We start from the raw sequence: 15,485 nt of genomic DNA on the forward strand, positions 1-15,485 counted from the left end.
GTCAAACCACCACCAATGTTATATAATTGAATAATTTCTTTCTCAAATTCAGTGTTCTAGTAGGACATTATTCTATGAGTGGCTTTGGGAAATATGTGGGCATTTTGTATTTTTACATTTGTCAATTCACAAAGCAACAGGTGGTATTCCACATTTTTATTATATAGAGATGTTTAGAAATTGACATAGTGAAAGTTTCTTCATGAAGAGACTTGGAAGTAAGCTTATTTGGTATGCAGAACACAAACCCACAGTGAATTTTAATGAAACCAGGCTTAGGAAGATTTTCAGACAAGGCAAGGGATACTTGTTGGATATTACTTCAGAGCTGGTGCTAAGAAGGAAAGATTTAGAGAGATTATGTTGTGCAAGTGGTAAAAAGGGGAGGAAGGAAACAATAGGCAATGACTCTACACGAATAGTACTTAAGGGTAACAAGATCTAGGAAGTGAACAGAAATCCTTTTAGAATGCACAGAAAAACAACCTTCATCTCTCTTTGGCTAGGAAGAAGTCATAACTCAACTCCACAAACACTGTTAAGCAGAGAGCTTCAAAGTGGGTGTGTTGTATTGAGCCATGCTTAGCATTATAACATCTTATAATATTAGTTACAGAAAATCTCATGGGGAAAGAAGATGAGATGCTGTGGTCAGAAGAGCATCAGCCTCCTAATGGACCCAGAACAGTGATTCATTCATGGAAGCAAGGACTTAGTCCAGGTGAAGAAGGGGATGGTGGCATTGTCAGAGACAGGAATGATGAGAAAGAAAATGGAAACAAGGTGAAGGATGCTGCCATGGATATGCTGGAAGAAAAGAGCAAAGAGGCTGAGATAAGAGTTGTTAGGCTATTCTAAGCTGTCTCAGATGCATCTTCAAAATGTGTGATGTAGCAGGGTGGTTGTGATAGTAACAGATCCTAAGTATATAAAACCTTGGGAAGAAACATAAAATAAAATGTTTGTGTCACAGGCATATAATTATAGTTAAGCTTATGGTATTCTGTTCCCTAAATTATTTAGAAGTATTTATAGGATTTTTTTGTTTGTTTGTGGTTTGATTTTAAACCTAAAGGTTTTACTATTTATATCAATAATCCTCCAACCTGGCTGAAACTTACTGGTGTAGCCTTTGATTTAATTTGTTCAGATGAACAAGAAGGGGAAATCCATTATATAGGAAAGAGAAAAGGAATCACGGCTTTCAGAGAATAAGCCCAGGAGAAATCGTGCAGGTCAGCTTGACCTGAAGGAAAAAGAGAGACAAAACAGAGAAAATTGTCAGAACCACACAGCAACCCTGACTGCCTTATGGTAATCATAATGGAATTCTTACGAGGAAAAAATACGCAAATGAAGTAACAGTAATTAGAGGTGGTCTAATTAGTTCCACCTTGAAGGAAGGCCTGAACAAGAGTAGCTAGGGGTTTGAGCCATGGACCATTAATGAAACCCTCAAAGGAAAGCATAAGATTCACGTATAAAAGAAGTAACTCAAGCCTGTGCTTTGGAGAGACTTTCTAGGCACACTTGTACTGCTATTTTTCCTATTGATTCTGGTCAATCATTGTATGTTGTAAATCATGAAGCTGTATGTGCATGTATACTTGGTCTGCCTGGGGGAATATCCCAGAAATCAAAACCATTTGTCTGGAAGTGGCAGAAGCTCACTCTCAAGTGCTCTCTATAAGGATTCAGGATGGTTTGGAAGGCTGTTCCTTGGATTGTTCCTTGGATTGTTAGGAGTCTAACAGTGCTGTGAAATCCACATGGATTTCAGCACTCTTCAGTTAATCCAAAGGTTAATGTTGTGACTTTTAACATCATAGAAACATGGTAATTTTCATTCAGCTGATCCAGCAGTCTTTTTATTCCAATAGATTAAATTTTCTAAAGTATTTTATTTAGAAAAAAGACTTAACAGTAAAGGAAGAATAGATGTGATTTATTAGTTCTTCAAATTATTCTTCCATATGGTAAAATATTATCATTTATTAAATCTAATTTATTCCTCTAAATATGAAAATGTACTTTGCAGAGTTAAGCAAAGTCCCAAGTAGTACAAGGACATGAGAGTTTAATCTTGGTCTCTTTGCTAATTTAACTTCTGGCTGCTCACTTCCTTTTATCTCTCTCTTTTGAAAAAATGGTAATGATAACATTTCATAGGATTGCGTCTGGCAATAACTTAGAGTGTTTTAAAATATCTTTTCAAATGGATTCAGAAATTCTAAATGACAAGTGGGTTTTTCTTCTCCCTTCTTCCTTTCCTGTCACGAGTGAAAGAGAAGATGAAAGAGGAGCCATAAAGATGATGCTGTGTCTCTCCCACTGAATGGACGTTGCTTAACTAATGGCTCTTGATTACTGGGGGGAGTTCCCATCTCCCACCACAACTTTTGTGCAGATACTTTGTGGCCATATTTGATTATAGTTCTAGAACTTGCAAGGATTTTTTGATTTCTAAGAGAAGGAAACTCCATTTTTGTCAGAAGTCTTGATGGTGCAGTACAATGATGCTGACAGAGACACCAAGATGGACCTAACTGAGCTTTAGTTGACTGTTCAACTGGCTCTGAGCAGGTATATTCAGGTTTTAGGAAGAAAACTAAATTAGATATGAATGAAAAGTTAGATAAATATGAACGATTTTAGGAAAATAATAGGAGAAGTTTATGGAATTAGAATCAAAACTAAGGTGATACAAAGGAAAAATAGATCTAGGTTAATATTTAAGAAACAAGACCCAAAAGAATGGAAATCTAACCTACCAGAACAATACATATTAAATGATATGGGATTCTAGATGCTTGAGACACCTTTTTCCCATATTCAGTGACAGTCTCTATTTTATGGACTGCTAAACTAAAATTAAGATGACTAGAGATTTTGGATTAACTTTCAAGGAGCTTACAGTCTGTTTATCTTAAAATCTGTACAGCTTCTGTTCATAGTGGCAAACTTTTAGCTGCCTGTTCTATTGATATAATCATTAAACTATGTATATTCCAGGTTTTTAGGAGCATTAGAACCATATATAGCCATGACCATAATGTTTCTTCATTAGCCATTGTGCACAATGATACCCTATGGTGTCAACCTCATGGGATTAAATTATTAAAATGTAGGCAATGTAAACTGGCTACTCTTGTGGCCAAATCAAGATGGTACCCTGACTTCCAGGTGTGCTAGTGAACAGTGTGGCAGGACTGTTAGTAACAACAAATCCAATGCTGTGCTCAGAGCACATGAAAAGGTGATAAAATGCATTTCTTGGGGCTACGTGTGGCTCATATTCTTATATCTCTTGAGCAAAAGGAGCTGAGACTAGAAAAAGTGGCAAGTCTGGATCTCTCTTGCTGTCAGAGATGAGAACATGAAAATAAGGGATGTAAGCACCAGCTTGTGGCTAAACTTGAATTTCACAAGATGGAACCACATGTGCTTACTGGAAGTTTTGAACAAACGTTGAAAGTGTGAGCTTGCAGTTGATTGATTTGCACTTGACCCCTCCTTTCCCTCCTTTCTTTTTTGTCTTCTGGATGTTCCCCTATGAGACCAAGTTTACCCTCTTTGAACTATGCTTAAATGTATATTCCCTCTCCATATATATATTTGAAAAAAGATGGGGGGAGGATTTGCAAGATTCTACATATCATTGTTATTTCTCACCCTGTTTGAGAACTGGTCAAATGTGACAATTTTTATGCATTTCTCCATCAGTAAAGTGAATAGTTTAAGTTAATATCTTGTAATAAAACTCAAATAATTTAATGATGGACGACTTTAACATTACAGTCTAGGATATTTAATTCCATGAGAACTAAGACTTGATAGTTTGAGGTTGTCAGGAAGAAAATTCTCATGATTTCTAGTCATCCTGATATGATTACAGAAAAAAACAGTGAGCATTTTTCTGTTATAAAAAAATTAGTATGGGCATACATTGTCAATGTTGTTTATAGAATGCCTCTGTGATGTGGAATTGAAAGATGTGCTATATTAAGGAATTGGCTACAGCCTGCTCCCTCATGCATCACGCATCTTGCCTCTGCCTGATCTGTACCAGGGCTCTCTAAAGAACAGGCTGAGCTGATTGCTTTTGTGACACTCCCGCCTTCATTTTTCTTGTTGTGTACCGTAGATGACATTCACTTCATTTTTTCCCACAGAAAATCATCAAGCTATATTTATGCACTTTTACTTCCATTACAATTAATAACTAAGGGCTCGAAGTAAATAAGAAATTATTTGTCATGAAATATGAGATAACCTTTTATAATTACCAAAGCATTTGAAGAGCTACATGCTGGTCACTGACAAGATAGCTATGCACATTAGGCACTTAGGTGCACAGATCAAATTTCCAGGAAGTAATATATTTTTTTTTTATGAAAAATTCTATCCCTGTATTATACCTTTATAACATATACTACAGTTGAGATGTTAACTTACATTTTAATGATGCAAACAGTGACACATGTCTCCCCTCCTCCCTTCATTTAGATCCTAACTTCTTCACTACAATCCGGATCAATCTATGCCTACACAGTATTATTAGCTAACCAGGATGGCCTCTGTTTACAGAGAGTCTTTCAGTTAGGGAAAGAATCAATAAACATGTAATTATTGATTTTGCACATAGTACCTAGCATGTGAATAATGCAGTTGGGGATACACAAGAAATTGAAGGCATGGTTTTTCCTAAAGGAATTTAAGATTAATCTTGCTGAGGGACAGGATTAAGATTATGAAATTGCTGCTCTTCTAATGCTTTTAATTTATGAAAATGGTGCTTTCGTATGATTCAGAGTAGCGATTGTGAGTGGCAAGACAGTACAGAATGAGTTATCAAATGATGGGATATAAACTGCAAGTGCTATTCAGGCTTTGTGTAGGTAGAATATAAGGAGATCTAAATTTGTCAGAGAGTGTTGCCTGAATGGGTAGATATTGGGAGAGGTGAAGAGGACTAGGGCAGCCATTCCGAGCAAGAGGAAGCTGTGAGGGTGGAGTACATGGGGGTGATGGATCTCAGGTGAAACGAACTGGCTGTTTAAGCCAGCTGGACCCGGCATGAGCTGGGCCTGGGCTGGGGGAGAACAGAACTGGAAATACCAGCTGTCGTGCTACAATTGTGGCACTAGTGGTAGAGGATGGTCAAAATGCAAGGGAAAAGATGAAAAACACATATTCCCTGACTGTTCTAGCTTGATGAGGTTTCTACTTTCTGAATTTCATCTTTTCTATCACGTATCTTTGCATTCAATGCTATTTATGTTCCAGATATATGTTAGATGTTGTGGTGAATGCGTGTGCTAGACATGGTTCCTGACCTCTGGTTTAGTATTGTTAGTTAACAAAACTCTCTCTCTCTCCCCCCCCCCCACCCCGTACCTTCCTCTCTTTTTCTCTCTTTCTTCCTTCCTAGCTTGCCATTAAAGAAAACTGTAAGTACATATGTTTTGCCTCCCTAAATTGATTGTAAGTGTTACTGGATCAGGGACCACAGATTTTTGAATTCATTCTTTCAAAAACTGTGGAGTGTTTATATGTGACCACCACTATGGACATAAAAAAGAAAAGCAATGGTTCTTGATCTCAAAAAGATCCAGAAAAACAGCTTTAATAAAATATGATAGTTGTTACCAATGAACTACAGTGAGATTAATGCTTAAATTCGTCTAGAAGTGTTAAAGACTTTAAAGAAGAATAATTTCTTGAGTTGAGGCTTAAAAGGTAGAACTGTTTTGGAGGCATCAAAATGAAAAATACGTTGATTAGGCAAAATGTGTTTGGACTTGTATGTTAGAACAATCCCCTGTAGCAAAGCGGGGGATGGAGGGGAAGTGGAGCAGGGAGACTGGAAAAGAGGCTATTGCTGTTGCACTAGTTTGTGACCGATAAGCCAGGAGTGATGAGGACAGAAAGAAGAAGGAAAACCAAAAAGTAACTGGGAGCTAAAATGGACACACCTCAGTGTTTGATAGGATGTGGGAGATAAAATGGAGAGAGGACAGGGACCTCATCTACCTTGCTCATAATTGCTTCTCCAGCACCTAGAGGAAGGCCTCGTCTAGGTGGCCAATAAATATTTGTCAAAATGAATGAAAGGGAGAAATTCAGATGACTTCTGGGTTTCTGGCTGAAGCAGAATGTTTATGCCAGTTGCTAACAGAAGGGATCCAGGAGGGAAAGTAACATATTCATCTGTGGCCACTGTGGGACATATAGGTGGTTTCTAGAAGAGCCCAACTGCAAGGCATACATTGTAAGGGAGTGGAGGGTAGGAAAGGAAGAGAAGATAATGCAGGAAATGCCAAATGTGACTGCAGAAGCATAGGAAGATTAGGTTAGGTAAAAATCACAAGTCAAGAGGAATGTTTTTAAGCTGAAATGTTTGAAGGATAATTTTTTCTGATAGTACAATGAGAATGAAATTTGACAAAATCAAGCATTCTGCTTTGGAAGGCTCAGAAAAGAGTATCATCATTATTGGTCCCTTACCTTCTTGTATAGACATATCAGAAATTAGAGGATGGCTTACATTTCAAGTTATTATATAAACTCTGTAGCTTGTTCATCTCTTAATCTGAGGAAAATAAAGGCAGATATGGGATGGTGATTTTCATAATAACAACTAATATGCAGGTTAGAGGTCAATATTACTAAACAATAACACCTAAATGTGGATATACCCCTGTTAAAAACACTGACTTCGGTCGTTTCTTCTATAGAATAGATAATTGTAAATTATATGGTTAATAATCATACTATGTTTTAAAAGAATATGTATTTCTTTATTTAAAAGTTTTTTTTACCTTAATAAATCCTACATTGTAATGTATTTCTTTATAGCTTTATGCTATATAAATTGATGAACCATCCCTATATATGATATTATGGTCAATAATTACATATCTTAGTCCATTCCCATATGTAGTCTAACTTAACTGGCACCTAGAGGTTTTGAGTAGTTGCTTTCAAATATTCATTGTGTAAAAAACACCTAAGGTGATTGATAAAATTCTATTTTTGATTCAAGAAGGCCTGGGAATTAGTGTTTTAACAAGCACCTTCATGTGATTGTAACATATGTGTAAAGAGTTCCTGCTTGGAGAAACGCTGTATTAAATTATTATACAATGTATACATGTATCAAAACATCACATTGTACACTATAATTACTATGTGTCAATTAAAAAAACAAGCTCTGTAGTGCCACTGGTATTTTTTTAGCTGGTGTTCTTGCTCCCTCAAGTGGTAGAATGTGGAATTGCATGTTTTAGATTTCTCATTTTCAATAATCAGAAAATGGAACTTTACAATTTAACCATCTGTTATCTAGCCTTTATCTAACCATGCTATAAAGCTACAAATGCAAGTGTATAATTAGCATTAATCTCCTTGTGTACAAAGCGTATGACTAGAGAAGACTAGACGCAATTTACTCCATAAACTGAGTTGGAACTGATCCCAACTGAATCCTTTTATTCTATTCTCTGGAAGACTTTGCAAGTACTTGGATCATTTTTTATTTATTTTTTATGTTTTTTATTTTTTTTTATTTCAGCTCATTATGGGGGTACAAAAGTTCAGGTTATATATATTGCCCATGTCTCCCCCATCCCCCCGAGTCTGAGCTTCAAGCGTGTCCATTCCCTAGACATTGCACTCAGTTTATGGAGTAACCATAACCTTAACAGCAAGCCTGACAAGGACGTTTATTATGAAAAAGTAAATTTACATTTTAATCATTATTTATACAGAAAAAAGTCTCTAAATTTACTAATAAAATACAGTGATATTTAAAGACATCAATATAATTCACAATATAAACAGAATAAAGAATTAAAATTATATGATAGTCTCAAAAATGCAGAAAACAGTTGATGAAATTCAACATGTATTCATAATACAGTGTTTAAAATTTTAGAATAGAAAAATCTTTATAATCTAAACAAGGATATTTGTATTTTAAAAAAGATGTACTGGCCGGGCGCGGTGGCTCACGCCTGTAATCCTAGCACTCTGGGAGGCCGAGGTGGGCGGATCGTTTGAGCTCAGGAGTTCGAGACCAGCCTGAGCAAGAGCGAGACCCCACCTCTACTAAAAATAGAAAGACATTATATGGACAGCTAAAAATATATATAGAAAAAATTAGCCGGGCATGGTGGCGCATGCCTATAGTCCCAGCTACTCGGGAGGCTGAGACAGGAGGATCCCTTGAGCTCAGGAGTTTGAGGTTGCTGTGAGCTAGGCTGACGCCACGGCACTCACTCTAGCCTGGGCAACAGAGTGAGACTCTGTCTCAAAAAAAAAACAAAAAAAAAAACAAAAAAAAAAAAAAAAAAAAAAAAAGATGTACTTAATTTGTTGAAAGAATTCCTTGAGGTCAGTAACAATACAGGAATACCCACTATCACCACTAATAATCAATCAACGACTTTCAAGTTTTACACTATAAAAAGAAAAAGAATTTATAAGTGTTAGGGAGAAGTGGGTAGGGGCACCTCAGTGGATAGCAATCTACTTTTCTTGACCTGGGTGGTGGGTACACAATGTTTTTTTTTTTTTTTTTATAAATTGTATAAGTTTTAGGAATATGCTGTATATGTATTATATAAAATCTTATTTTTAAAATAGCACACAGTACACATTATAAAAAAAAGATTCCACAATTTAGAAATGCTGTGGCCAAAATATTGCATCAAAATATTGCTTTAGTGTGTGTGTGTGTGTGTGTGTTGAGAATTTTGAAGGAGTCTGTGATAGAAAAGCACTGAAAAGTTTTTGGTGGCAGCATTTTCATGGGTCAAGCGTTTATCTTTTGCTTGGGTTCTACCTCTATGTATCTTTCAGGCTTTATTAATAGAAGATCTGTTTTAAAACAAGACAGACCCAGGGTCTGCAAATGCTTATTTGAATTTTTCATTGCCAGGTTTAAAAATTTTTTTTTTTTTGTGAATGAGGATATAAATGATAAATATATGATGGAAGGAGTGTAGAGTAAAGGGTTAGGGATAGTAATTCCTTTTTTTCCCCTTCTTCCCTCCCTGCCTTCTAGCAATCATTCAACATATATTTATTCAAACCACCTGAGAGAGGCTCTGTGGGTGATATAGTGATAACTCACCATTTCGATAAATGAGAAGAGAAATTTAGAACTTCATAGCCAATCAAAGCCTTTAACAAAGGCTCCATGTCCTAGAGGCAGGGTAGGCTGTTGATGCTCAGACAAAAAGGGGAACCACTGGGGAAATTCTAATAGAGGACATAGCATTTAAATTGGGAATCCCTAAGAATAACCACTATTTAAGAATTTTCGTGAAACTGTGAGGCTGACTTATATACCATACAGTTCAATTTTTCTTATTGTGGTTCTTTTATTTATTTGTTCAGTACTGATTATGGTCAGACACTGTGCTAAGTGTGGGTATATAAAGTTGAATAGGGCTGACTTGGTCTCTTTCTATATAAAGGGCCTGTTCTAGTAGTGGAGACAGATGAGAAACAACTATATAAAAATAAAGAGTTATAAATAGAAGTAAGGGAAATGAAGGGAATAAATAAAAAGCTGAAGTAGAGAAAAACTTGGATGGAGTGGGATAATATCGACCTTTGTGAAGGTGCCTCTAGAAGGCCTCCCTGAGAAAATACACCCTACCATGTTTATTGAGCCCAGTGCTATTTTAAGTGCTTTCCATGTATCAACTCTGTGATCCTCACAACCGTATTAAGGAGTGTATTGCTATTATACCCAGTTGACAGGTCAGAAAACTGAGGCACAGAGACATTAAATTACTTGGCATATGATTTGTAAGTGATGGAGACTGCATTCAAGTCTACACTGCCAGGCTCTAGCACCTGCTCTTTTGATCACTCTGATGGCCATTTCCTAACAAGGCTGAGGAAAGAGCTTGCATGCAGCCTCTGAGGCAGGAAAGCACTAGATAGTTAAGGCACTGGGAGAAGACCTACAGGAGAGGAGCACAGAGATGGTAAGAGTGGCCTGGTTGTGTTCAAAATAGAGACCCGGGTCTGACCTGAAGACACTTGAGAATCTGGTAAGGAGATTTGGATTGTATTCTAAGCTCAATGAAAAGCCACAGGTGGGTTTTAAACAAGGTTCGGCATGATCTGATAAACCTTTTTGAGATGCTCTTACTACAATGTGGAGAATGGATTACAGGCAGGAAAGTCAATAGGCCGACAAGTCATGAGATTCTGATGCAGAGATAGGGAAGAGATTCAAACAAATCTGGGAGGTGTAACGAAGAGCACTTCATGTGATAAAGTGTTCTCCATCCTCACAGAGGTGGCGGGTGGTGGAAGGCTGACACACCACGCTTCACTTGGCATCTAGGCTCCTTTCAGACATGTGTTCACACAGAAAATAATGTTTGGTATTAACAGATAGTCACTGAGCAAGTTAAAAAAAATAGAGTATGTTATTCACCCTAGCACAATAGAATCACTGATGGTTGAGAGAAAGATCTTTTTTCTAATATGTTGATTTCATAGATGAAAACACTGACTTCAGAGAGAGTAAGTGATTAATTGGTTAACTGTTAGTTGCAGACTTAAAAGTAAAACACATGTGATTTTCCTTGACCTAATACATGCATAACCAGTTTGTACTTAAGAGAGATAAATTTAACCTGTAAGTTGACTTCCCACCAATTCTAGGGCACTGGAGTACTTTGTTACAGATTGAGTCCTTTCTCATTTCTTGCTTCTTTAATTTGGAATGTTTTCTTTGAGGGCAAAAACCATTTCCATTTCACAGCACATTGTAAAATGATTTTTTTTTTGTTTTTTTTTTTCTGAGAATTTCCCTTTTCCCCTTACATATGGAAACGAAAGAAACAGAGAAAAGGACAAGTCAGTAAGTTTACTTCCCTTTCTCTGTCCTCATGTTTGCCTGCATGAATTGTTGCTCTTTTAATCAAGAGCAAGAGGAGGAACATATTAATATAAGCCCTGATATGAAGCAGGGCTTTAGAAAGGGTCAGGGAACTGCTGAATACTTTGGACTGCATGAAACATGCAGGAAACAGGAGGAGGCTTCATCCAGGCAAATATCTTCTTTAACCACAGCCAATTAGATTGTCCCTAAAGAATCTCTAAAGTATTCTTTTTTGTTTGTTTGTTTTTGAGACAGAGTCTTGCTCTGTCACCCAGGCTAGAGTGCCATGGCGTCAGCCTAGCCCACAGCAACCTCAAACTCCTGGGCTCAAGCCATCCTCCTGCCTCAGCCTCCTGAATAGCTGGGACTACAAGTGTGCACCACCATGCCTGGCTAATTTTTTCTATTTTTAGTAGAGATAGGGTCTCACTCTTGCTCAGACTGGTCTCAAACTGACCTCAAGTGATTCTCCTGCCTCAGCCTCCAGAGTGCCAGGATTATAGGTGTGAGCCACCATGCCGGCTTCTCTATTCTTAAAGGAGCTAGACAACAGTCCTAGAAGGTTCAATTAATCTTACCGTGGCCTTTCTGTCCAGTAAAAAATATCAAGTTATTTTGCAGTGCCGAATGGTTGTTTGCCAGCTGAAACTTCAAGTGGAATTCATAATCAAAGCTGATGTCTGGGATCCGTGAATAAGCCAAGAATGAAGTGTATCCAAAGGCATCTGTACCACTGAACCTGGGCTGAGTAATATTAATAGCTGTGGAAAAACCCAAAACAAACAGTTAAAATAAACCTGTACATGTACTTGTGAAAGGAGGGTTATGTTTTGCTGATGTATCTGGCCAGGTAGTCTGTTTACTATCACATTAATTACACTTTACTGCCCTTCTGCATTGAGCAACTAAGTGACTCAATAGGGAATTTCAAAACCAGAACAAAGGAATTGCCGTGTATTGAGATTCTATATGTAACCCTTTTGCTCACATTTCCTTTCTATATAATGAAGGATTTGCTTTAAAAGAAAAGCCCTACATTTTTAAGTTTAATTTTAGAAACAGAAAAGATCACTGGCAAAGTATTTGCTCAGGTGCCTTGTAAACATGATTTGGCATCCAAACACCGAATACAACTTAGAGAAGAACTTCACAGCTTGGAACAAGCTGTGCTTTTCAAATCCTGTACCTTTATATGAGCCAAAGCCACAGGTCAGGGTTAGGAAAGTCAAGAAATGGGAAGGACATCGGTCAGTTTCCATCGTCATATTGCGAGTGATCAGAACTTTTCTTTAAAGTAAAAATAATTGTCCAAAAGAACTGTTGATCCTTAATTTGGTGGGATGCTTGTTAGATAATAAAAGCACAGGTTTTAATAGGTCTGAAAGTGGAGGGAGATTGAGTAAAAACAGAAAATGATAAAACAGAAGTTGAAGGGCCAGTGTGGACAAGAGAGAATTTATATAAGTGGTGCTCTTAGCCATCTATTCTCTCTTTTCATCCTGCCTCTAATCTTCTTGTTCCCAACTCTTCTCTTTCATTGTTTTGTGTCCTTTGTAAGTAGTCCAACTGGTTTTTATTTTCCTACCTCAAGAGGACAATAGGAAACAGAAAGGGGGATTTTGACCCCCATTCCTGTCTCTTATGAACAATGTCCCCAGATTAAAGGATATTCCTAAAACATATTTTTATTAGTTGGGGACAGCTTAATAGAGGGAAGAAGAGCTTGCCTCAATTGTCTCATGTTGCTTTTTTCTTCTCAAGAGATGTTAGATCTCCTGAGAAGTTGTAAAACTAGAATATCCTCACTCTGGTACCTAATGCTTAAAACAAAAGAGCTTGTTATGTCTTGTTATAATTATTTACACAGAAAATAACTGTGCTATCCTGGGAAAAGTGATTCAGAGGCTTTTATTTCTGTTTTTTTTATATGCTTAATATAAACTACAGTATTTTTGTGAAATAAGCTGAATTTTTTGTTTTGATATTTCATTAAAATCTTATCAGTTTATTCCCTGGGATATGTGGCATAGGTAAGTATAATTTTCTCAAAACTCACCAGGATCTGAAGTAGGGATTTTGAGACACATTGCCCCTTATCTGACACAATCAAGTCCTGGGGGTATGGGATCCAGCCTGCAAGCCTGTCTGTTCCCTGCTCCCCCAAGTTCAATCCTAGACCACCAACCTCTGCTGTGGTGGAGAATAAGGAGTCACCTGGAAGCTCCAGCACCCCACCCACAACCTGGGGCAACTCAGTGCTTCTCTTGATCAACTAGAGCTGGTCATAGATCCCATAAAACACTGCTGCAGCCGGCTGTTTCCAGCAAGCCCCACTACTGGCAGGGAGGACAACTTGTACAGCCCTTTACAACATCTACTGATTCAATCATACAGAATGTGGCTGTATGTGGTACCAACTATGGTCCCAGAGATTAAACCATACATCCCAATGTAATTCACACTGTCAAGAAGACCATAGGGCTGGAGAAAGAGAAAGGATTTCAAAGACTTCTATCTTCCTTTGTCAACAAGCGAAGGGAATCAGCCCACACACAGTATACCACTGCTACAGTCTATAAACTTACAACTGTGAAAACCACCACACAAAGGATATCTATAACCAAGGTATCCATTCCGAACCTAGATCCCCATCAAAGTACCCGCAAGCAAAGCCAAAGGTCTTTACCCAACATATGCTATAGACACACCCTTCAGAATGAGGGAGGAAAAAGAGCTCTACCCAAACAAAAGAAAATCCAAAAATAAGAAGTGACAGCTGCTCCAGATGAGAAGGAATTAATGCAAGAACTCTGGAATTATGAAAATTCAGAATGAAAGGACACCTCAAAGGAGCACACCAGCTTTCTAGCAATGGATTCTAACCAAAAAGAAAATACTGAAATGACAGAGAAAGAAATCCAAATATGGATTGTAAGAAAACTCAATAAAATCCAAGAGTAAATGGAAAACCAACTCAAAGAAACCAGAAAAACAATTCTGGAAATGAATGAAAAATTTACTAAAGAGATGGATGTATTTAAAAAAAACAATTAGAACTTCTGGAAATGAAAAATTTATTTAGGGAAATAGACTCAAAGTAATGGGATGTAAAAAAGTATTCCATGCAAATGGAAAAAAAATGAAAGCAGATGGCGCCATCATCCTTATATCAGATAAAATAGACTTTAAATCAACAATGGTAATAAAAGACAAAGACGGTCATTGTATAATGGTAAAGGGAGCAATTCATCAAGAAGAATAACAATCCTAAATGTATATGAACCTAACACTGGAACTCCCAGTTTCATAAAGCAAATTCTTCTAGATCTAAGCAAAGAAATTAATAGTAGTATCTTAATAGTCAGGGCCTTCAACATTCCCCTGACAGAATGGCACAGATCATCGAAGCAGAAAATGAATAAAGAAATACTGGGCTTTTAAACAAGACTGTAGAACAAATGGATCTAACAGACACAGAACATTCTACCCCAAAACAACTGAATATACATTTTTCTTAGCACATGGGACATTTTCCAAGACTGATCATATGTTAGGCCACAAAACAAGTCTCAGCAAATTAAAAAAAAAAATTGAAACCATACCATGTAAATTCTCAGACCACAGTGGAATAAAACTAGAAATGAATTCCAGGAGAAACAGCCAAATCCACACAAAGTCATGTCCTCATCCACATTGTCTTTATCACACTGGATTAGGCAGGAGAACACGGAGGGACCCAAATTAGGAGAAAGAAGGCGTTCAACCTTACAAATCATTCTTTCCAAGTCTTTAATGTAATAAGCCCTTTACCATCTTTAACCAGATAACATTTGTTTAATTTGGTTACTCTGTTGCACAAATTCCCAGGTCAGGCTTCTTGGACCATTGCTCATCATCAAATCAGGAGATTGAATAGATTATGATGGGAACACTTTGGGGCTATTAAATGTATATATTTTTTGGTAATCTCTAGTTGCCTCATGGCTTTTATAAAGCACAAACTCATGCATTTTTTCAGTTTCTTTTTAAAGTTACAGCAATGAATTGAGAACATGAGGAAGGGAAGAGGTTGCTAAACTTTAAATTAAAAATTTAGTACGTGGAAGAAGAGCAAAATAAATAGCAATGATCTGGGAAAATTTCAGGCATAGTCAAAAAATATCTTGACATCTTCTACGGCCATTAAAACTTCTATGAAACAAGTAAAGGGAGAATGTCTTAATATTTTCTATAACATTATATTGCATTACAGACTTAATGTATGATCTTTTTATTTATTTATTTATTTATTTTGAGACAGAGTCTTGCTCTGTGGCCCAGGCTAGAGTGAGTGCTGTGGCGTCAGCCTAGCTCACAGCAACCTCAAACTCCTGGGCTCAAGCAATCCTACTGCCTCGGCCTCCCAAGTAGCTGGGACTACAGGCATGCGCCACCATGCCCGGCTAATTTTTTTTCCATATATATTTTTTTAGTTGGTCAGATCATTTCTTTCTATTTTTTTTTTTTTAGTAGAGATGGGGTCTTGCTCTTGCTCAGGCTGGTCTCGAACTCCTGACCTCGAGTGATCCACCCGCCT

At 37.2% G+C, this 15,485-nt stretch overlaps 1 protein-coding gene across 1 annotated transcript in view; it reads right to left on the minus strand.

The window, feature by feature from the left end:
* The window catches only part of EYS (eyes shut homolog), a 1,462,097-nt gene that overhangs the window by 52,022 nt on the left and 1,394,590 nt on the right, over window positions 1-15,485 (minus strand). Inside the window, 1 exon segment of the mRNA XM_069488330.1 lies at window positions 11,488-11,670. Within this exon segment, the coding sequence (XP_069344431.1) occupies window positions 11,488-11,670 (183 nt within the window).

This window comes from Eulemur rufifrons, chromosome 15 (genome assembly GCF_041146395.1).
Source record: "Eulemur rufifrons isolate Redbay chromosome 15, OSU_ERuf_1, whole genome shotgun sequence".
NCBI classification, from domain to species: Eukaryota; Metazoa; Chordata; class Mammalia; order Primates; family Lemuridae; genus Eulemur; species Eulemur rufifrons.